The following is a 22,309-nucleotide window of genomic DNA, read 5'->3' as shown; positions in this document are numbered from 1 at the left end:
ACTCCTGTTCAACCAGAGTCAAACCAGAGTGTGTCTGCAAGTGTGCAATGGAGGCACACCCTGAGCCTGGCTGAGCCCTACACTCATGGCAGGGACAGCCACATCCTCCCCTCCTGTCACCAGCTCCATGTGTCAGGCTACAATTAAAAAAACCAAAAAAGAGTGCAGGAGTGCAGGAGAAGGTGCTGGTGCTCCATGGGAGTTCTCAGCCCCTTTGATCACAGGGACAGCTGCAGGGCATGTGGTCCTTCCAGGGCTCAGAGTCTTAAATGTCAGCTCTTGTTCTTGGAGCTGGAGAGGAAATGGTGCGGGGGGGGGACCTTTGATAAATTGCTGGGGACAAGTGAGTATTTTCTTTAACAAAACACCTGCACCATTTCCAGCACTTGCAAGCAACCCCAAATCTGAGATCCACAGCATTTTAACAAAGTAAGGCAAAGTAATGTTTAAAAACTGGTCTAAAACTATTGAGTTGCATCTTCCTTTGGGTGTGCCTGAAGCACAGCCAGTCCCTTGCTCACTCTCAGAATAAGCAAATTCCCAAGTTGTGTTTATTTTGACATGTTACTCTCAATGAAATCCTCTCCTTGCTGGGAGTGAAAGAGGAAAACGTTGCCCTAAACTAGAAATCAAACCCAAGAGAGTGCCACCCAAGAGACTGGCAACAACATCCAGGTCAGGTCTGGGGATGGGCTGGTTTTCCAGCACTCTGTAGTGCACCAGCTCATCTCCACCATCCAGGCAGCTCAGAGAGGCAGCACTCACCCTGTGCAGCCTGGAACCGCGCTGGGGAGCCCCGCTCACAGCCTGGTGACCTGGTGTCCCCTGCCCACAGCCGCCTCCGCTGCTCGCCCTGGCTGGGATTTTATTGTGGCAGAGCAGCTGGGAAGGCACTGGGATGGATGGATGGATGGATGGATGGATGGATGGATGGATGGATGGATGGATGGATGGACGGATGGAAGGAACACCCTGCAGCCGAGGCTCCTCCAGGCCTCAAGCAGCCCCTTGCCAGACACGGAGAGCGGCGCAGCAAGGCCGTGCCTGGGGCCGCAGCGCCGAGCCAGGCTGTGCTTTCCTCTTCCTGCCGGGAAGAACTGCCTGTGCAGCACGAGCCTTCCCGCTGGCACGCCTGCAAACACAGCTCGGCAGCCTTTCACCCACTGCGCTCTGTTTACTCTGCAGGCTGGCTTCTCCCAGCCGGCACACCAGCTCCTCCTGCGTGCGCTGCTCTCCTGACACACATCTGAGGCCAGATACAGAACTGTGCTGCTGCTGAGGGATTTAACACCAGAAAACCTTTCCAGGACATTTAAGCTGTACAAATAATGATAATAAAAGGCCTTTATGGATGTGTAGGCTGAGTCCAGATAAACCCTTTGCCACTCTGCTCAGTACAAAATATAAAGAGACTGTGATTTAAGAGCTTCCTCAGTAAAACAAACAAACAAACAAACAAACCAACCAAACAAACAAACACCAAAACAACAAAAAAAAACCCAAAAAAGCCAGCAAATGAGTAAAATAAACTAATATGTCTAGAAAAACAACTGCTTCTTAAAATTCCACTTAAACACATTTTTATTTCATGGCAGCAAGAAAAGAGCACTTAGAAATTATTTTAACATGGAAAAGGTCTTACCCCAATATACTAAGATAAGCAAAGAATTATGGCTAAGATTTTCAAATCCACCTAAGGGATTCAAGTCTTCAACTAAAACAAACAAAGTGAGTACCCAAATCCTTTAAGCAGCCTTGAAAATCATCCTGTGTGCACAGGTCCATGCACATAAAAGTATATAGAGCTTCATGAGTAAATATCTAGCACAGACCAAAGCGAGCATTTCAAGGCATTCTGAGGATATAAATACATAAAAATGAACTCTGGAGAGTTGTGGTATTTGAAAGAGTGCTCTGTTGGGTTGTCATATGATCTAATCAATACTCATTGTTTATTTAACAAGAGTAAATTTGATCCAAAAATTTCTAAAACCTCAAGGTGTCCAACACCCAGTGTCAGCAGGATTATCCAAGGGCATTCACCCACAGTTGCCAAATAGCTCTTCAGCAACCAAACAGACCCACACACCACTTGAATTTGGGCTGGTCAGATACTGTGCCAATAACAGCCATCCCAAAGAGAGGAGAGGGGTCTGTGCATGCAGGCCCACTTGCAGATCTGCACCTAAAAACATGTCTTTGCTGTATCACCTGTGTCATCCTACTTTGGATCCAAAAAGCTTCCTTCAGCATGGGTTGCTATGCTGTGTTTCTTTAATTTAGGAGATGCTTTCCAGACATGGTTTTATTTCACATACATGTACTTTAGTGTCTCAGCTTTGCCTTCCATGGGTGTGCTGACCAGGAGGGTACAGCACTGATTTCTCTACGACAGCAACTCCTCCAGTTGCTCTTAAATGACAACTGAGCTCTTAATTCACTGAGCCTAAGGAAACAGACCCAACCTGTGACAGGCTGACAATATGTGACAATGCAGCTCAGGACACAAAACACTGGGGTGGAGGAGAAGGAGGTGTGACACCAGCTTCAGGAGTTCCCAGGACTTCACCAGAAGCAGGAAGTCTTGGGAACCTGAAGCTCAAACAGCAGGCAAAGCTTCCTGGAGAATTGTATGGATATTACATGTTCCAGATAAATTACAGCTTAGATCATTCACTGTCTCATGAGACTGACCTGGATTTGAGGTTAACATCAAAGCTTCCTGAGGACAAAGGAACCCAAAGGGCTTCCACCTTCCTCCTTTTTTTCTTACTCATGTTCCAGCACTGGTCTCAACAGTTCTCACTGGTTGTGAGCAGGACCCCTGAGAGCAACATCCACCACTGGTGCATCCAGGTTTGTGCAGCTGAAGGCTGAACACACAAGCAGAATAAAAATGTGGAAAATGCGACCCACTTTATCTGACAAAGCCTTTTGCAGGCACAAGAACCCCCTGACCCTCACTTGCTGCTTTCTCTTCCACCCACACCCACATTGATGCTGGAAATGCCCTTTTCTGGGTGGCTCTGAAGACTGTTCCTGGTGAGTGCATGACCCTGACTTCACAGAGTGGGCTGTAAGAGTTTTCTGATAGTTAAAACTGTTCTAGCTGCAAAACAAACACATGTACACACACAGACATTATGACATCAGTAATGGGGGGGTTTTACATCTGGTGCCATCAAATATACAAAGATGGTCTTCAGAACCATCCTGAAAACTTCTCAAAACTAACTAAGGCATCTTTAAATTAACCAAAGCATCTTGTTAGCTTCTTGAAACTAACAACTAGATGCACGCTTTCTTCTGGTAGACACCTCTCTCCCATTGCTTTTTAGTCCTTGCTCTAAACAGTTCATTGCACTGGCATCAAGAGCTGCAGAATCGCACCCTCTTCATTTCTGTCCAATTTTCAGTCCCTAAAAGAAAGGGAGATGAAACAGTATTTTGCAAGAATAATTTTGCCCTTCCACTACTGCAAAGCAGTGACTTTTCAACAGCACCTGTGAAAAGGCTTCCTGAAAGTCTGTGATGGAAATGAACACATCAGTCCATTTTCAGACAATTCTCTTTGTGCAGAAATAGAGCTTACCTGCAAAACCCACCTTAAGCTAACTCAGAATCAGGAAGATGCTAGAAAAATGTTGAAAGAAAAGAAAAAAAAAATTTTACAAAACCAAATGTTCCTGGAAGTAGTGAGAAATTAATGTCAATTCTCTCCTGGGAGAATGGAGCTAGTTACGCACAGGCTGTCTCCTGACTTTTAAAATTATTTTTCAGTACAAGATATACTTCTGAAAATGAGACTGAAAACCAAAGGGATCACAAAGCCTTTTACATCAGTCCTTTAGCTTCACCCAAAGAGACAGAGCCAGGGACCAAAGAAGAGATTCATGATGGACAAGCACGTTTCTGAAAAACCTGGAGGAACAGAGCCACTGCCCCTCACCAGAGCAAACCTGCAAGTGGCAGCTGCCATGCTGTGCAGCACATCCAGGGGGAATGGGGCAAGATGGAGGCTTCTGGTGCAGGATAGAGGTAACCAAGCTTTCCCTGAGGCAGCTGCTCTGTGAGAGCCTGGTTCCCTACAGGCTCTGAAACTCTCCTCTACGTGCCCCGTCTCAATAGCTACACCATACCTTCTTCTCTGCTTCCTTGGTGCCCTTGCAAGTCCCTCAGCCTTTCCACCTTCTCTAAATGTGAGTGCCCATCACTAAAAGTGTGTCCTCTGTCCCCTCAGTTTTTCCCCAGGTCTCTTGGCAGCAAAGGGCAGTGTGTGCAATGTTTGAGCTGCAGCCATGTGTGTAACACCAGCATGCCAACCAACAGCCAGCAAACAGCCCGAACCCGCTCCCGCTGGAGCTGGACTCTGCTCTGCCCAGCTGATGGCTCTTGTGGGCACTTGTGGTGGCATCCACCTCACCCCACCTGCTTTCTAGAGTCACCCACTGTGGTTGCTGCCCAGGTTTCCATTATCATCAGGGAGATGGAGTCAACAGACCTCAGAATGTAGTTCATTCCACATCAGGGAAAAACATAACTTGCTTGGACCTGGTAGTTTATATTTTTTAGCACTTCACTGATGATAAAAAGAGCTATAAAACCAGATGCTTGTGTTATAAACACCTAATCTTAAATGAATCTGACCCATAGTGACTCTGGGCACATTTATATATGCTTTGCTGTTGAAACCCAGGAACAACCGTGAGCCCAGGGTCAAACACTGCAAACTGGCTCAGTTCTCTGCTGCTGACAACAAGGATCCTTTGGAGGAGATGATTTGCACCTACAGAGAAGGTGAAGGGGAGCATGTCAGCACAAGGCCCACCTGCCCAGGCCTCCCTGCCTTCCCTGTGTACTCTCCATGCTCAGGAGCCTTCCACGGCTGTTTTGTAACAGACACATGACTACATATCTACACCCTTTCAGACACTGACCTTCTTCCCCTCGTGGAGAGGAGACTTTGGACCAGGGCAACAGCAGTCATAGGCAGACTCAGATTGATGAGGTCTTTAGTAGGCTGCTTGCCAGCCCTTTAATGCCAACACATCACTCACAGGCCCTGCAGAGTTGTGGGTACCATAACCAGCTACATGGACTCAGTCTGCTCCACAGATCCAGTGGGAAAAATGTATCCTCTCTACTACAGACAAGACAGTGCCCTCTTCTAGAAAAGCTTCCATTAGGTCAGGATGCCACTGTGCATGTCACCTCAAGGCTCATACTGTCCCTTTTCTTCTTACTGTTGTTGTGGTTTAACCTCAGCTGGTAACTAAAGACCATGTAGCTGTTTGTTCACTGCTCCCCCCGCCCTGTGGGATGAGGAAGAGAATTGGAAAAAAGGTAAAACCCATTAGTTGAGATAACAACAGTTTAATAACTGAAATGAAATAAAAGATATTAATAATAATAATGAAATATAATATATATTAATATAATGAAAATGGAGGGAACAAAAAGAGCTATAAATAAACCCAAGAAAGACAAGTGATGCATAGTGCAACTGCTTACCACCCCTGTCCAATACTCATCCCATCCCATTCCCAGGCAGTGACTGGCAGATTCCAGACAATTCCCCACAGTTCATGTACCAAACATGGTATTCCATGGTATGGAATATCCCCTTGGCCAGTTCAGGTCAGCTGTCCTGTGCTCCCTACTGCTTCTTGTGCAACTCCATTAGCAGAACACAGAAAGCTGAAAAACCCCTTGATTTTTGGCAAGCCCCACTAGCAACAACTAAACCATCAGTGTGTTATCAACATTATTCTTATCCTAAATTGAAAACATAGGACTATACCAGCTCCTGAGAAGAAAATTATACCAGCCAAAACCAGGATACTGTGGCTCCCACAGAGTGAATGTCTGTAGGACCAGGATGAGCTGTGGGACAGAGGTGACTCTCCAACAGTGAGCTGCAAGACCAAAGTACAAATGTCCCATGCAGAGCTGCAGGAATGAAGTGTGTGTCCCCAAAACTGAGCTGCAAGAGCCAAGTGAGACACAGAGAGGAGAATTCAGGGAACAGATGGATGCTGGCAGCCTGCTGCCACACAGGGTTTGGTACCAGGCACATGTGCACATTGTGTATAACCTGCACAATCTCCAGCTACACCTGGGATCTTGCAGGCTGATCAAAATCTTTGGGCAAGTTTTTCTGGTCATGAGGGCAACCTCACTGACAGCAGTTCCCTCCCTGAAGTCTCTGAGCAAGCCAACACCGTCCCTGCACATTGTGCATTTGGAGAATAAAGAGAGATCTACCTCCTTGCAGCCCCACATGCCAGTCTGAGCTCATGGTGGAGATACCTACACTGAGGAACATCCAAGCTGGCTTTCAGAATTGTTTTAAAGATTTAAAGTAGAATAGCTTAGTCCTTATATTGCTGCTAAGGGACTATGTGAGCAGCAAAGGTGTGGGTCTTATGATGTCTCTTTAAATGAAACACAAGGCCTTGATCTCCAAAGGTCTCACAAGTGTGCCCCTTGCCTTAATTCCTGTGAAATCTGAAGAAAAATAAGGAAATCAATTACTAATTGCAAGTGGGTGGCTTAACAGTGTGTCAGTGATGTGTTTTGTACCATGATGCCAAGGGTGTGGTATGTGAGCCAGGAATTTGGCAAGAGACAGCAGCAGGACATGGGAGAGCTCCAGGCCTGCTGACAGTACAAGGAGTGTATTGGCTGCAGGGGGCCAAACTGGATGCAGTTTAGTCTGTATCAGATGGAGGACGTACTACCTGCCCTTTTTCACTTTAATTTTCCTATCTAGAGATTGTTTGTTTGAATATAAACTAAGACAGTGGGTTCAGGTATCACATTCATAAATTAACACTGTGGGAGCTATTAACATCTCTATCTCATTTGTCATATGAAGATTAAATTAGTCAATTGTTCAAAAATAATTAAAGGTAGATTGAAAGGAAAGAAGATCCTTAGCTCCCATGACTTCTATCAAAATACGTGTCATGGCTAAAACCCTGCCAGCAACTAAGCATTACACAGCCACTTGCTTATTCCCTGGCAGTGGAAATCAGAAAAATGAGAAAATTCAGGGACTGAGACAAAGAGAGTCTAATACTCAAAGGAACACAAACAAAGCAAACCATGGAATCTGGAATTCATTCACCCCTCCCCTGGACAGCCAGGTGTTCAGCCATCCTCAGGAAAGCAGGGCTCCATCACATGTAATGGTGACTTCAGAAGACAAACATCATTGCCCCAAACATCCTCCCCTTCCTTCTTCTTCCCCCAGGTTTATATGCTGAGCATGATGCCATAGGATGTGGGATATCCCTCTGGGATATATACCTGGGATCAGATATCCCAGCTCCTTATCCTCCTCCAGCCTCCTCACTGGGGGGATGAGGTGAGAAGCAGAAAAGGCTTTGACTCTGTATTAGTGCTGCTCAGTGATAATGAAAATTATCACTCTGTTCCTCTGTTATCAACACTGTTTTCAGGACAAATCCCAAACACAGGCCCAAACCTGCTACCACAAAGAAAATGAACTCTACTGCAGCCAATGCCAGCACCTTCTCCACCCCTTATTCCACACCCACATGGTGTGGGGACCTGGGGATGACATTCCATGGTCTGGAATATCCCTTTGGCCAGCTTGGTTCAGCTGTCCTGGCTGTGCTCCCTCCAGGCTTCTGTGCAGCTCCTCACAGGCAGAGCACGGGAAACTGAGAAGTCCTTGACTTAGGGGAAGCACTACTTAACAACAACTAAAACATCAGCATGTTATCAATGTTGTTCTCATACTGAATCCATAACACAGCACTGTACCAGCTACTGGGAAGAAAATTAACTCTATACCAGCCAAAACCAGGACAATACCTATAGTGGGAGGTATGGAAATGCTGTTACCTGTGTTAGGAGGAAAGGCAAAGTGTCCCTGCTGACTTTCATATTATAGTGCTATGTCCCATACCACCACCACCTCATCTCCTTCATAGCTTTATGATGGTAATTTAGGATTTAGCCCATCAGATAATTTTAAAATGCAGCAGCCTTTAGGCCACAGTGTAACAAGTAAACTGTATTTTGGTAGGAAAAGGACACAAATGTGTATCTAACACCTCCATTGGGAATAACATTTATTTGATCATAGCAGGAACAGGTGGCTTTGTTAGCTACACAAGCTTATTCTGCAACATTTACAGGCTGTCTGCTTCTCACTTTATTGGCTGACAGTTCAGCTTCTAAGTATCTGATTTTGGCAGCACAAATTCAAATTGATCAGTTAAGTTTTACACTGAATAGTTAAATGAATCATGACGCTGAGAAAACTCGAAATATATTAAATATACCTTTCCAAGTGGTGGAATGCACAGACCTGTATGTTATCCTCTCAAGCAGAAAACATTCTCTGTTGTGTTTTCTGATATTTTCCAAGCTCTGTCTGCAAAAAAAGCAATGCCACTTTGCCACACTCTTCCACAGCCTCCAAAGATACCTATATTGTTGTGAAATGACAAACTCCATGTGACACAGCAGTGTTGCACTTCACTGGAAGTATCAACAAACCCAACCAGCATTGCACAAGTGAAGAAAGATCACACAAGATACTAAACAAAAATAAACACATGGTCACACCATGGGAAGTGAAATAGGAGGCACTGGAAGAATCAACAAATCATTCCAATATTAATTCCTGATTGCCGCTGGATTCCCAGGATTTCTTGGGTCAAGGCACCCAGTGAATATGTGACTTGGCTGGTTTGAGCTGACCAGACTCCTGTTTTGGTTGACCTTCCAAAAAGACAGATGGAAGCAGGGCTGTAGCTGTACAGGACCAACCATCCTGCACAGTGTCCTCACAAGAAACACAGCCATAGGACCCAAGGAAAGTTCTTGTTGGCATACAACCTAATCCTGCACTGAAACACTTGAGTATGAAACCTCTCACAATTTTTAGGATGTATTGAAGCAATCATTTACTTACCTGGGTTCTTTCTGTGCTGACTAAAATAGCCATCTATCCTACAGTCTTGATGTCCTGTCATGAGAAGTTGAAAATGACTCTTGCTTATTTGTAGGTAGAGATCAAAGATCTTAGGATAAAGGAACAACTTAAAACACCTTCTTAATTTTGCATGCCAAAGCCAAGATAAGCCATAGATAACAAAGCTGTTTTTCTTAAGTGAGGGGTGAGATTCAGGAGACTCTAGTTTCACCTGACTCAGCCTCAGCCCCTAGACCAGTTACAAAGCTGGCCAGTAAATTACTGGCTGTGTTCCCAATTCTCTTCTCTAATTTACTGTCCCAATGCCATGACAATTTAGCTTCTCACTCAGAAAAATAAGGTACTCTGTCTCTGGAAGTGTTCACAGCCAGGCTGGATGGGGCTTTGAGCAACCTGGTCTAGTGGAAGGTGTCCCTGCCTGTGGCAGGGAAGCTGGAACCAGATGATCTTTAAGGTCCCTTTCATCTCAAACCATTCTATGACCTGAAGGATGGATAAGTGGGCCTTTTTTAAATTTAAATTTGAGATATAGTGTAAGAGGCATAGATAATAACCAGCAAGTGCTTAACAGTCAAAATCCTAAACATCTTCCTAAAGAAACACACATTTCCTCCTGGGTGGCATAAAACCACATCCCCAGCTTCTCTGGAAAACTGAATGGAAAATACTTGTGAATTGACAGTGATCCTTTAGCTGCTTCCAGTGCTGCCAGAGAAGATCAACTTCACTGGAAACAGCTCACTTGCCAAAAAAGAAGTTTCTCTCACCTGCCCTTTGGCTTCACTAGGGATGTTTGAGGTTTCCCCTGACCCCACGAGGCTGTCTCCTATGGCAGCAGTGCAAACATCAACACTGCTGACAGCCTCTGAAGCCTTCCACTGAGCAGACACAGCAGGACTGGAGCTGCAGTGACTCAGGCACAGCCACAAATGCTCCAGAGACAAAGGGCCATGAGCAATAATCTGTAAAATGCAAAATGCACATACACAAAAACTGGGGTGAGTATCACATAGAGCTGGGGAGGAACATGGCACTGCCAGGCAAACAGGATTTGCTCCATCTGGCAATCAGACTGGTAAAGCAAAGTAAAACCCATAAACTGAAATCTTAATGACAAGTTCTGTTTTTCACTCAGTACTCCAACAAACAATTGAAGAACCAGGATGAAGCAGATTTTTCTTAAGGTTAGGATATGTGAGGAAAATGGGGCATGAAGGAAAAAGGAGATGAAAAAAGCACCAAGCTGTCTTGTTGCTGACTGTATGCTCCCTCTCCCCAGTTATCTGATATATCAAGCTTGGCAATTGCTGTCAGTAGCAGCAGAGATACTTTTCTAATTCAATAACTGAACAGGAACAGTAGAAGGACAGGGAAAAAAGAACAGCCCCACACTGTACAGCCCTCTCATGCCCTGGACTTGCTGTCTGCTGCCTCCAGCCCTCCTTCCGCCCCCTCCCTATTCTTCATTTGCTCCCTTCCTTCCGTCCTTCCTCTCATGTTCCCCAGCTGCCATTTCAGAGCTGCCTTTCCCTGGCCACCCCCTCAGCCTCAGCTGCTTTCAGACACCCACTGCATCGTTCTGCATATGAAAATGAGCTGTCACATTTTCCAGCCTCTGAAGCAAGAGATTATTTTTGGGAGAGGTGGTTTTGACAGCTCTGCTCTGTATTCAAAGGCAGAGCACAGAGCAGGGGGAGAACGTAGAGCGTATGAACGCACACACAGGGCTCCTGACTGTGCATTTAGAAGGGACCGGAGGTCTCTGGGGGGACACAAAGCTCCTGTGGACTGTGGGAGCCAAGGAACAGATATGTCTCCTCACTTGTGAGGACTGCTCTTTCCTGAGCCAAGGCCAGCTGCTACCAGCACAGCTACAGGACATGCCACTGAGATGACAGTCGAGCCTGCTTGTGGAGGACAGGGACAGCAAACCCCCTCTCCACCTTCTCACCAAGTCCTTCACCCCACCTGCATCCCGATCCCCCACACCACCAAGCAGTCTCTTTTTCAGAGCCCATACTCCCTGCCAAACCCAGAACTCATCTGAAGATCTGACCTAAAGGAGGGGAAATGAAATAGGTTTTTGACCTACCAGTCCAACCCCAGTCTTTCTGTGTATTTTGACTGCAGCTGGCCAGTGCTCAATGCAAAACTTGCAGGGCCCTGCACCTGGATGACAGCAGCAGCAGGCAAGCATTGACATGGTGGGAACAGAGCCCAAGGGTGAGAAGAATCTCTCACACGGGAGAATGAGCAAGAGGCTTCTGAGTAACCAGACAAGCAGACTGAAGAGAGGCGTGGCTGCAGAGGGCTGCTCTGGAAATTAAAGTTGAAAGAAGCTGGTTTAAAGAAGCAAAGAGGGCAGCTGGGGAGGCAGGGCTGGAAACACCAGTGTCTGCAGGTGTCAGTGGAGGAGGAATACTTTAAGGAGGATCCAGAAATGGTGGAGGAGACAGCAGGATGTGAATGGCCATAAGTGATGCAGAGCAGGCTCTGGCAAGTGCAGCTTACTGAGAAAGGCCACAGGGAGAGGCTTTCATGGAGCAAAAACAGTACAGACATCATGGAAAGGAAGGCACATAAAGGGTATTAGGAAACACTGTCTGTGCCAGGGGCACATGAGATTGGCAGCTGGGACAGGCAAGCCGAGAGGACCTGTGGAGAATCACTGCTGAAAGGGCTGCCAAGGGCAGTCCCACAGCACCCACAGCAACAAAGACCTGAAATGGCTTACTAGGAAGCCAACAGGAGCATGGGCAAGGAGGTAAAGCAAGGACAGGGGAGGGAGAAGTAAGAGTGGGAAGAGAACAAAACAGAACAGGCCACCTGAAGCAGGAGCTGCCATTGCAGGTCAGCCCTTTATTTTCTCAAAGTCACACCACAGCAGAGTGGAGCAGTAGCTGTCAGTGCTGGACCATAATTTACTTCACGTCACACAAAGAGATATGGCCAAAACTCCAGAGTATTTACAAAGCTGAAAGTCACCCTTATGACAAATCTGAAATGGACATGATCAAGATTAAACATAACTATGCTAATTTCACCTTTCCATTTTATATGAAAGTAATTGTATTCCCTCCAAAGAGCACTTTACCTATAGAACATTACCGCAGAATCACTGTAACTCCTTCCAACAGTCCAGCACACACCTTTAACACATTGCCATAGCAAGCAAACTAAAAATGGTGACAGTAGTTCTTGTTAAAGATCTTCTGTACATGTTGGAAACTAGATTTTTAACACTAAGGTCCCAACTGTATCAGTAAAATATTTGCATATATGTATTACATACAAGTAAGGGTGAAAAAGTGACAATTTCCTGCTGAATGTACAGAGAAACTATTAGTTTTGTGAGTGAATTTATCATGTTGGCTGGTGCAACTTTTACAGATTTCATTTTAGTGGCAATAATTTGTTTCAAATGAGATTTTGGAATGTTTTAAATAAAACCACTTACAATCACAAGCACTATGGCAGAACTTGCCATAAACAACAAACACAGAATTTCACCAAGAACTATTGAGTATTTGTTCCACCACCTTTATTTGAGCCAGGGCAGATGCACTCGTGAGGCAGGAGCTCTCTCCCCAGCTGCGCCTTGTGTGACAGTAGCACCTTCTGGCAAAGGACAGCCTGTTCTGGGAGCCAAGCAACGTTTTATCAGCATTTTTTCCCTGTTGGTTTCAGTGTGAAGCACACAGTAAACACACTTTCTCATTTCTCCACCCAGAGATGTGGGATCCAATGGGGTAATTTGTAAACAACCGTTTATTACTATAAGTGAAAGGAGTTTGGATCATCCTGCAGTGAATTCTCTTCTGGGAATTCCCTCTAGATAAGGCAGTCAAGCCAGTCTGTTTCCCTGCAGGTACTGCAGGGATCTTATAAAATCCGTCAGAAAGTCAGGCCGACACCCAGGCTGCAAACAGAGAGAGGAGATGGGAGATGCAGATTTCTCTCTAAGGCATGTTTCCCTACAGGTGCCAATTGTGGCAGCTGCAGGAGCAAGGAGAAAGGGATCCCACCACTGGCAGCCTGGTGCAAGGGGGCACAGAAGGAGAGCACAACCTATCAGGTGTGTCTGGGGTACCACTGTGAAGCCAACAGAGATTCCATCTCTGCAATGTATCAGTTGAAATATTGGAATTAAAGCAATATATCTATTAAAAAAGTGTATTCCTGGGAATAAAATTACCACTTTTTTGTCTATACATGTCTGTGAAATGATTAAGTATTAGTTTAAATTACTTACATCTATGGTCATGTTTTGCAATATTTATATCCTTTTTCTATTTTCAGGCTGAAGAAACTGCTCATTTCTTGCAGGTTGGTTTTGGTGTTTTTTTGTTTTGGTATTTTGTTTTGTTTTGGTTTTGTTTTTTTCCTCTTTCAGGCATAACTAAACTCTCTGGAATGGGTGTTTCTTGTTTCCTGGCTTTCCAGCAAGTTACAGGAACACATCACCTGCTGTCAGACCCTTCTGCCAATTGGGATTGGCTGACATGGGGAAGAATGAAGCAGAATGAAGAGGACCATGACACCATTGAAAAGAGGAAGGACAGGACATGAAGAATGACATAATGACAGAACAATTAGGTTTGAAAAGGCATCTGAGACCTTTGACTGAACACCACCAATGCCAACTGGATCATGGCACTGAGTGCCACCTCCAGTCTTTCCTTAAACACCTCAGGGATGATGACTCCAGGGCCTCCCTGGGCAGCCCATTTCAGTGTCTAATCACCCTTTATGTGAAGAAATTCCTCCTAATGTCTGGCCTAAGCTGTCCCTCAGGCAGCTTGAGGCTGTCTTTTCATTGTGTTGCTTGTTGTCTGGGAAAAGAGCTAAATCTGGCTACAACCCCTAGTCGGAGTTACAGAGTGATAAGGTCACCCCCAATCCTCCTTTTCTCCAGGCTAAACACCCCAAGTTCCCTCAGCTGCTCCTCACAAGACTGGTGCTCCAGACCCTACACCAGCCCAGCTGTCCTTCTTTGGACTCTCTCCAGCACCTCCAGGTCCTTCTTGAGTTGAGGGGCCTTGAACTGGACACAGCACTCAAGGTGTGGCCTCACCAGCACTGAGCACATGGGGAGGGTCACTGCCCTGCTCCTGCTGGCCACGCTATTGCTGATACAGGCCAGGATGCCATTGGCCTTCTTGGCCACCTGGGCACACACACTGGGTGATGTTCAGTAGATGTTGAGCAGCACCCCCAGGTCCTTTTCTTCTGCGCAGCTTTCCAGACCCTCTGCCCACAGCAGGTAGTGCTGCATGGGGTTATACAGACAAAAATGCAGGACTGAGCAATTCTCCTTATTGAACCTCCTACCACTGGCTTTGGGCCACTGATTCAGCTTGTCCAGATCCCCCTGCAGAGAATTCCTACTGCCCAGCAGACCGACACCCACCCAACTTGGTGCCATCCACAAATTTACTGGATCCCCTCACTGAGATCACCAGTGAAGACAGGAAACAGGTCTGGGCCCAACACTCATCCCTGGGGGACACCACTGGTGGTGACTGGATGCCAAAAGGATGTAGCACCATTCACCACCACTCTCTGGCCATCCAGCCAGTTTTCAACCCAGTGAAGAGTTTGCCTCTCCACGCCATAGGCTGCCAGCTTTTTCAGAAGTATGCTATGGGACATGGAGTCAAAAGCTTTCTTGAAGTCCAGGTGGACTATCCCCTCATCTATTAGGCAGATCACCTAGTCATGAAATGGCAATCGGGTTGGTAAGGCAGGACCTGACTTTCCTAAACTATCCTGGCTGGGACTGATCCCGTGGTTGTCTTGTATGTGCCAAGTGACTGCACTCAAGAGGATCTGGTTCATAACCTTGCTGGGCACTGAGGTTAGTGACAGGCCTGCAGTTCTCTGGATCCACCTTCTGGCCCTTCCTGTGGACGGGTGTCACACTGGCCAGCTCCCAGGCATGTGGGACCTCCTTGGTTAGCCAGGACTCATGATAAATGATGAAGAGGAGCTTGGCTCCCTCATCACCCCAGGATGCGTTCAATCCAGTCCCACAGACCTGTGAGCATCTAAGTGGCACAGCAGGTCTCTGACTGCTTCCTCCTGGATTACAGGGTGTCCAATCTGCTCCCTGTCCCTCTCTACCAGATCACGAGGCCCTGAGGATAACTGGTCTTACTGTGGAAGACTGCGGCAAAGAAGGTGTTAGAAAGAAAAAAAAAAAAAAATGCTCTCACCAAATGACTCTAGACTTAGGAGAAGGAGGGTAAATCTCTTAAGTGAGGCTAAATAAGCAGCAGGAAAGAAACTGAACCACAACGAAGCATCAATAGCATTTCTAGAGCCCAACACCAGTCACAGCTGCAGCCTGGCCTGGACCTGGCTTCTCAGGTCCTGACCACACACAGTCGCTCTTTCAACTTTCATTACAGTTTTCTGACGGGAGAAAGAGCCCGCCCTAATCCGCGCACGGAGCAGAGCGGATCACACGGCTCTGCGGGGTAACGCGACCGGCAGGGACCCGGCCGGGCGGCAGCGGGCGAGGCCTGCCCGGGCTCCCCCCAGACCGCGTCTGCCGCGGACCGCCCGGGGCTGACACGGCCATGCCGCACACCGGGCTGGTCCCGACGCGTGGCAGCGACTCCCCCAGCCCGAGGGTGCTGCCAGGACACAGCAGCGGTCCCGCGGGCGCGCCCAGCCGCGGGGATGGGCCACAGAGGCCCGAGGAGCTCGGAACGACCGCGCCGCTCTCCCCCCGCCCGCGGCCCCGCTTCACCTCAGCCCTGCGGGGAGCGGGGGCCGCAGCGGGGAGGCTGCTCCCTCCCCCGCCGCCGTGTGACCTCATGCAGGAGGAAGCGCCGGGCCGCCCCCGCCGCTCCCACACGGATGCCGGGGAGGGGAGGGAAGGGCACGGCGCGGCAGGAGGGGCGGGGGCGGCCGCCCTGACTCAGCCGCCGGCGGGGACACGCCGCGCTGACACTCCGGCCACGCCGCCGCGCGGCCGCCGATCACGCGCGGCCGCCCGGCGCCCATTGGCCGCCGCACCACACACCTTTGCCGGCGATTGGCCGGCGGGCGGCCGAGGCCCCGCCCACCCCCCCGCGCGCGGGCCCGGGGGCGCCGCCGCCCGAGTGGGGAGCGGCGAACAAAAAGAGGAAAACCGGGAGAGCGGCGGCGGCAGCTCGGGGCGGGCTCGGCTCCTCCGGTGAGCGAACCGGGCATCCCGGGGGTCGGGGCGGCTGGGACGGAGGGAGTCCCCGGGGGTGATGCGGCACGGGGATCCCCGGGGCACGTGCGGGGGCGACCCTCCATAGCAGGGACAGCGGGCGGGAGGTCGGGCTGGGGCAGCGGCTGGAGGGGCTGAGTCGCGGCGGGGGACTGGGAGTGCTGGGGCGGGCTGTGGGAGCGCCGCCCGCGTGGAGAGCCCTCCGCGGGGCCGGCCGGCGAGGGAAGCCGCGGCAGGGACAGAAGCCGCCGAGAACCTGTTGGCAGCGCCGGTCCGGCGCCGTGCAGCCCCTTGTGCCTGCGTTCCCGACCGGGTGCGGGCGCCGGCCTCGGCGGCTGCATGTACCAAGTGGCAGCGGTGAGGGAGGAGGAGAAAGCCGGGGGGATCCCGGCGCCACGCGGGATGGCTGGCGCGGCGGCAGGGAAGCGGCGCGGCGCCGCGGGAACAGCCGGCCGTCGCCTCCGTAACCCGCTCCCCGCAGGGTCGCCGCTTCGCTCCGTTTCCCTTCCCCCGCGGCGGGAGGCGTCGGGTGTGGCGGCGCTGACCCCAGCCCGGCCCCCGCCCGCGGTGACGGCTCCTCCCGCCCGGGCTCCTTCCCCCGCCCTCCCTCCCTCACGGCCGGCCGCCGCCGCGCGCCGGAGGCGGGGGCGCCGCGCGGGGGAACTGGGGGAAAGGTCGGCGCGCGGCGGCGCCCGATCACGCTTTGTTCAGGTGCCCCGCCCCGGGCCGCGCCCTTTTCGGTGCGGGCCAATGGGCGCCCGGCGCGGCTCCGGGGGAACCAATAGGGGAGGGCGGGGGCGGCGCGCGCGGAGGCGGCCGGCGGGGTGCGCTGAGGTGAGGGTGGCGCGCGCCCAACAGCCGGGGGCGGGGCCCGCGCTGAGCCCCGCCCACAGCCCTGCGTGAGGGCCGGGCCGGGAGCGCACGGAGCGGGCTGTGGGCACGCCGAGTGTGCGTGCGGCTCGGCTCGGCAGGCAGGTGATCTCCCTGGCACGTACGTGTGTGAGAGAGGGATCCTCTGAATGTTTTCTGGAACGTTTTTTTTTGTTGTTAATACCTTTCGAAGAAAATGTGAATCAGCCCCAATGCGGTCCTTTCTCATGTGCCGAAATAAGTACAATCCTGAGGGCTGTGTGATTCCAAAGCAAAAATAGAAGGAGGGTGGGATGGTGAGGAAGCTCTGATTTAGTTTTTTTTGGGGGGTGGGAAGTTTTTTCTAAGTTCTCAGACACAGCCTTTGCAGCGTAGAATAACTTTGGCATACTTAAGATCCAGAGTAGTTCTTTTGTCTCAAGTAACTATATAATTTTCATCGGATGGCCAGATTTCCTTGCTAACAACTTCAGAAAAATATTACATAAATAAGAAAGAAAGCAGGAAAATACAGGTACGTTAAGTGTATTTATCTTGCACAGGTTGCCCTGTTTGTTTTTAGCAATGCCTTTTTACAAGCAGCTGCAAAATACTCAAACTTAGCCTCATATTTAAAGTTTCCTTTTTTTTTTTCCTCTAACCAAAACAGGAGTAAGAAATGGAGATGATGACTGAAAAACAGAGAGATATGAGGTATTTCTGGAACAATACACCTGAAAAAAGTGATTATGAGGCTGTAGAAGCCCTTATTTCTATGAGTTGTAACTGGAAATCAGATCTCAAGAGGCATGCAGAAATGAGACCTATAACTCCTGCATCTGACATGTCAGAAGAAAGTGACGAGGCTTTGCTTCCTGGAGCAGCGGACTTCAATGCAATACCAGCATTTGTAAGTTTTCCAGTTTGTGTTTGCGTGCTTGTTTTTAACAATTAAGCTTGTTTTTAACGATTAATGCGGTGATGTCCTGTTAGCACCCCCCCTTACTGTGTCCCTGTCTCCCTCACAGTGCCTGACCCCTCCCTACAGCCCTTCGGACTTGGAGATGTCGCAGGTGATCCATCCGCTCGGCAAGGCGCTGCCCGAGGCTGCCAAGCCTCCTGTGGCCACACCCCGGAGAGAAGCGGAGCGGTCTCCAGCGGCCGGGCCTCTGAAGGCTCGAGTGACAAGTGTTATCCGGCACACGGCTGATGCCCAGCTCTGTGATCACAAAACCTGCCCTGTGAGAACGGCCAGTGTGCTCAAATTCCAGGACAGTGCTTGGGGGGAAACAAACAGGAAACGGAGCGCCAAAGAAGAGCCCTCGGTGTGCTCTGCCGTGGCACCGAGTGCAGCCAGCGCTGAGCCCAGCGGACTGTCAGTGGCAGAAGGAAGAACTGCAGAGCCGGCTGCTGGTCCCGTGCCCTCGGCAAAGCCCTCGGTGAGCAAGGAGGAGTCTGTCCCTGAGCCAGCCGAGCAGCCAGCGGTGGCAGCACCGCTGTCCCCTGCCCGAGGCAGCGGGGCCCCCCCTGTGCCAGTGATTTGCCAGATGGTGCCACTGCCCACAAACAACAGTGTTGTGACGGCCGTGGTGCCCAGCGCCGCCCCGAGCCAGCAGCCAGCTCTCTGCCAGCCCATGGTCTTCATGGGCACCCAGGTTCCCAAAGGTGCTGTCATGTTTGTTGTGCCCCAGCCCGTTGTGCAGGGCACGAAGGCTCCCATTGTAAGTCCAAATGGCACGAGACTCTCTCCCATTGCCCCTGCTCCTGGCTTTGTACCTTCTACAGCAAAAACCACTCCTCAGGCTGATTCTTCAAGAATAAGAAGTCACATTTGCGGCTACCCAGGATGTGGGAAAACGTACTTCAAGAGCTCCCATTTGAAGGCTCATGTCAGAACACACACAGGTTGGTTACTGCTGCTGCGTGTTAAAATCTAATGTAGAAAAACTCTGGTTGTATATACAGCTTGTTATAGTTGTAGCGATTTCTGGATCTGTTTATTGAGCAAATTGTGGGCCAGCAGTGAAATAGTTTTTTTGCCAGTGTGCATTATAATGCTGCCTAATCTCTGACGGGAATTTCCCTGAGGGGAAGTTGACTCAGCACTTTGTGCTGAACTCGCTTTGTGTCAGAAGGTGTTCAGTAATGCATCTCTGGAAGCAAGGCCTTGCCCAACGTGGAGCATGCTTTCCAGAGTTAAAGGTGCCTTAGTAGGCTTTTTCTCAGGAATGCCTTTGCCAGAAGTGGATAAAACTTGGAGATTGTTTTATGAGAGGATGTGAGAATCCACTGCAAACTATCCCTGCCTTGGTTGTTCCAGAGTAACTTCTCCAGGTTCAGCCCTTAACTGCAGTAGCAGAAGGAGTTCCATGTATTTTCACACAGGCTCAGTTACATAAAGCATCATTGCAGGCAGTGCTTCAGAGGGGAATTTTGGGCATGCTGAGTCATCATTATCCGCAGTTTACGCGGAGCTGAGTTAAAATCAGCTGTCTTGAGATGCAAAGAGCATTTCAAACAATGTGGTTCCGGGGAATTTCTAACCTTTAACCCTTTTTGATCCTTTAACCCTCACTGATACTACTTAGCCTTTCAGATAGTGAGTCTGCATGCTTAAATATTAGTATGTAAACAATTTTCCACATTTTGTCTGTATAATAAATAGATTTTTGGCTCAGCTGCCTTAATAGAAACTTTCCTGCCAATTAAGTGAAATCCTGCCAGTTTAGGCAGCACTGTTTATTGCTCAGTACTCACTGGGTTTTCTCCTCTGTAATTTCTTCCCTTCTAGGAGAAAAGCCGTTCAGTTGCAGTTGGAAGGGCTGTGAGAGGAGGTTTGCTCGCTCTGATGAACTGTCCCGGCACCGCAGGACGCACACCGGCGAGAAGAAGTTTGCGTGCCCGATGTGCGAGCGGCGCTTCATGCGCAGCGACCACCTCACGAAGCACGCGCGGCGCCACTTGTCGGCAAAGAAATTACCGAACTGGCAGATGGAGGTGAGCAAGCTCAGCGACGGAGCCCTGCCGCCAGCGTCTGCCACCGCCCAGTGAAAGGACTGGAGCTGCAGACGGTGGAATTAACTGTTGTTGCTGGGATAGGCTGGCTGAAAAAAGGCTTTTCCTCCCGGTCTGTGGTTCTCCCGCAGTGGCTGCTGACAGCAGTACAGAGAGGCGAAGGCAGCCTGCACTCGGTCACAAAAAATGTTGCTGGGAGAACCGGTCAGTGGCTGACTGGAGTAGCGGGTGTCTTTTGCACTGGTGAGGAGAGAAAGAAAGGGAAGGCTCTAGAGCAGAGCAGCCACATTGTGCCAGTTTTGAATTCTGCAAATCACTTGTGTATGCTCTAGATCCAGTCCCGTGCAAGTGTTTCTTAGGGCTTGCTGCTCATGCCTGAGACCAGCTCCAGTTTTAGCTGTCAGTTGTCCATCTTCAGTAGGCGCAGACAAGGACAGCGGCAATGTACAGGCACAGGCTTGAAAGCCCAGACCCTGCCTGCTTAAATCTGTTTTGCTGCTTCTGCCACCTTTGCTTGGTAGGAGTCTTTTTCTTCTAACTGTTCTCCAGCCCCATCATAATTGATGATTTGGTGCCAGACTCCTGGAGATTTTGGACATCTCCTTGTGCATGGGGTGGTTAACACACCCACCTTTACACTGCTGTGTCCAGAGGAGCTTGGGATGGGCATGCAGGGGCAGTGCATGGGCAGCCAAAGGGCAGGAACATTTCCGAATCGTTATTAGCTTTGCAATGTTTTCCCAGCTGCTTCTCAAGCTTTGTGATTGTTACAGCTGGTTGTACCTGGGCATCGCATGATGCTTCTGCTTTTGTGTTGCTTATGGTTTCCTTTCCACCTTCCCACTGCGCTCGGCATGAGCGGATAACGGGGCACCTTGAAGACAAACTTGGTAGCTGTAAACTACTCTGGTTGATTAAAGAAGAAAACCAAGAATCTTAGGCTTCTTGATTGTGTTATTCTTTGAAAGGCAGTTGATGCTAAAATTGAAAGGGATATATTACATATTGTATTAAATTAGAAAGTTGTGATTCAAAGTGGAAAACAAGGCAGCAAAGACACCAGCCTAGAATTTAAACCAGCTTTTGTGACAATGCATCCATTTTCACTATTTGTATTTTATCATATTATGTTGAGGACACATATCAGAAAGTGAATGGTTTGAAAATAGTGTATTAGATCTGCTTTTTGTGACTACTTTAAAGATTTGCACATTTCTTATGTTGTACTTTATACTTTGTTTACAATAAACCAATTTTCTTTAATATTTACCTCTTTTTTTTTTAATTCATAATGGAACTTACCCCTTTGCAAGGAACATAACCTCAAAATAAAATTGTCCTGACCAATGGAACACCATCTCTTAATTTTTTAATATTTTTAAAGCACTATAAAGCCCACAGGAATGGAATTTCAAGTCTGTGCTTACTACTCTGCATCTCTGTTTTGGTTTATTTTGGGTTTTTTGTCCCAGCGTTTCATCCCCCTGCATTTCTTCAGCACGCAAAGCTAATCATGCCTCTGTGGGCCGTTATGACTCTGGTGAAAAGCATTTCCTTTATGTTGGTGATTGCACTGCCTTGCCCAGGAAGGAGCGTGCTGGTGTTCCTGCTGGCCTGGCTGTGGGCAGGGTGGTGGCTGCTGCCCCACAGTGCGGGCTCTGTGTGGTGCTGGCCCCAGGATGGGCTCCAGCCTGGGGGTGTGTCTGCCCTGTTAAAGGTGTGGCTGCAGGAGTCCCCTGCCAGGAGGGGAGCAGGGAATTGGGGTCCCTATCTCAGGGCAGAGGCTGGGCAGTCTGCTTTCTCTGCTGCCCCTGCGTGCCAGCGGTGGCCATTGGCACTGCCCGTGTGGGCTCTCGTGCCTCCCGCTCAGATCCCTGCATGCCGGGATCCCCGAATTTCACAATCGCACGGATGCTGACTCAATGCCCTTCCCTGCTGTGGGTTTGGGGCAGAGGCACTCCTTACCTTATCCTGTGTGACACAGGCCCTGCGTAGGGAGCATGTGAGTCATTGCCCTTCTTGTTCCAGGTGGGATATGCCATCTTAGCCCAATGCAAAAGAGAGGCTCCTTCCCCAGAAATGTGAGATGTGAGTCTCATTCCACCATCTTGCTTCATGGTATTTCTCATTTCATGGTCATATTTTACCAGCTCTGGGTCTGAGACCTTTCACATCTGCAAGTAGCCACTGGACTAGGAACGAGGTCCCCTCACCAGCTCTGCCTGGCACGCTGCTCCTTGAATGCCATTTTCTGCTGCAGCCCTGCAGAA

General features: G+C 49.3%; 1 protein-coding gene and 1 long non-coding RNA gene across 5 annotated transcripts in view; one reads left to right on the top strand and one right to left on the bottom strand.

Annotated features, from left to right (window-relative positions):
• LOC135283167 (uncharacterized) overlaps nt 1-15,886 on the bottom strand; it is a 30,089-nt gene extending 14,203 nt beyond the window's left edge. Inside the window, exon 1 of the long non-coding RNA XR_010349034.1 lies at nt 15,726-15,886. This is a non-coding gene — a long non-coding RNA (uncharacterized LOC135283167). The remainder of the gene's footprint in view (nt 1-15,725) is intronic.
• A 132-nt stretch (nt 15,887-16,018) lies between these two features.
• KLF10 (KLF transcription factor 10) lies at nt 16,019-21,391 on the top strand. 4 transcript variants are annotated; one of them, XM_064393658.1, is made up of 5 exons: nt 17,110-17,166; nt 17,497-17,559; nt 17,695-17,934; nt 18,053-18,929; nt 19,816-21,391. In XM_064393658.1, exons 3-5 carry the CDS (start codon nt 17,704-17,706, stop codon nt 20,073-20,075), a joined length of 1,368 nt encoding a protein of 455 aa, XP_064249728.1. In that variant the 5' UTR covers nt 17,110-17,166; nt 17,497-17,559; nt 17,695-17,703; the 3' UTR covers nt 20,076-21,391. The 4 variants fall into 4 exon arrangements, with proteins under 4 accessions (XP_064249704.1, XP_064249721.1, XP_064249728.1 ...); XM_064393634.1 differs by lacking the exons at nt 17,110-17,166; nt 17,497-17,559 and adding an exon at nt 16,019-16,154; XM_064393651.1 differs by lacking the exon at nt 17,497-17,559 and having other exon boundaries at nt 17,068-17,166.
• Nucleotides 21,392-22,309: the final 918 nt, after the last annotated feature.

The sequence above is a fragment of the Passer domesticus genome, chromosome 1 (genome assembly GCF_036417665.1).
Source record: "Passer domesticus isolate bPasDom1 chromosome 1, bPasDom1.hap1, whole genome shotgun sequence".
Classification (NCBI taxonomy): domain Eukaryota; kingdom Metazoa; phylum Chordata; class Aves; order Passeriformes; family Passeridae; genus Passer; species Passer domesticus.
This window is presented reverse-complemented; position numbering and strand designations above follow the sequence as displayed.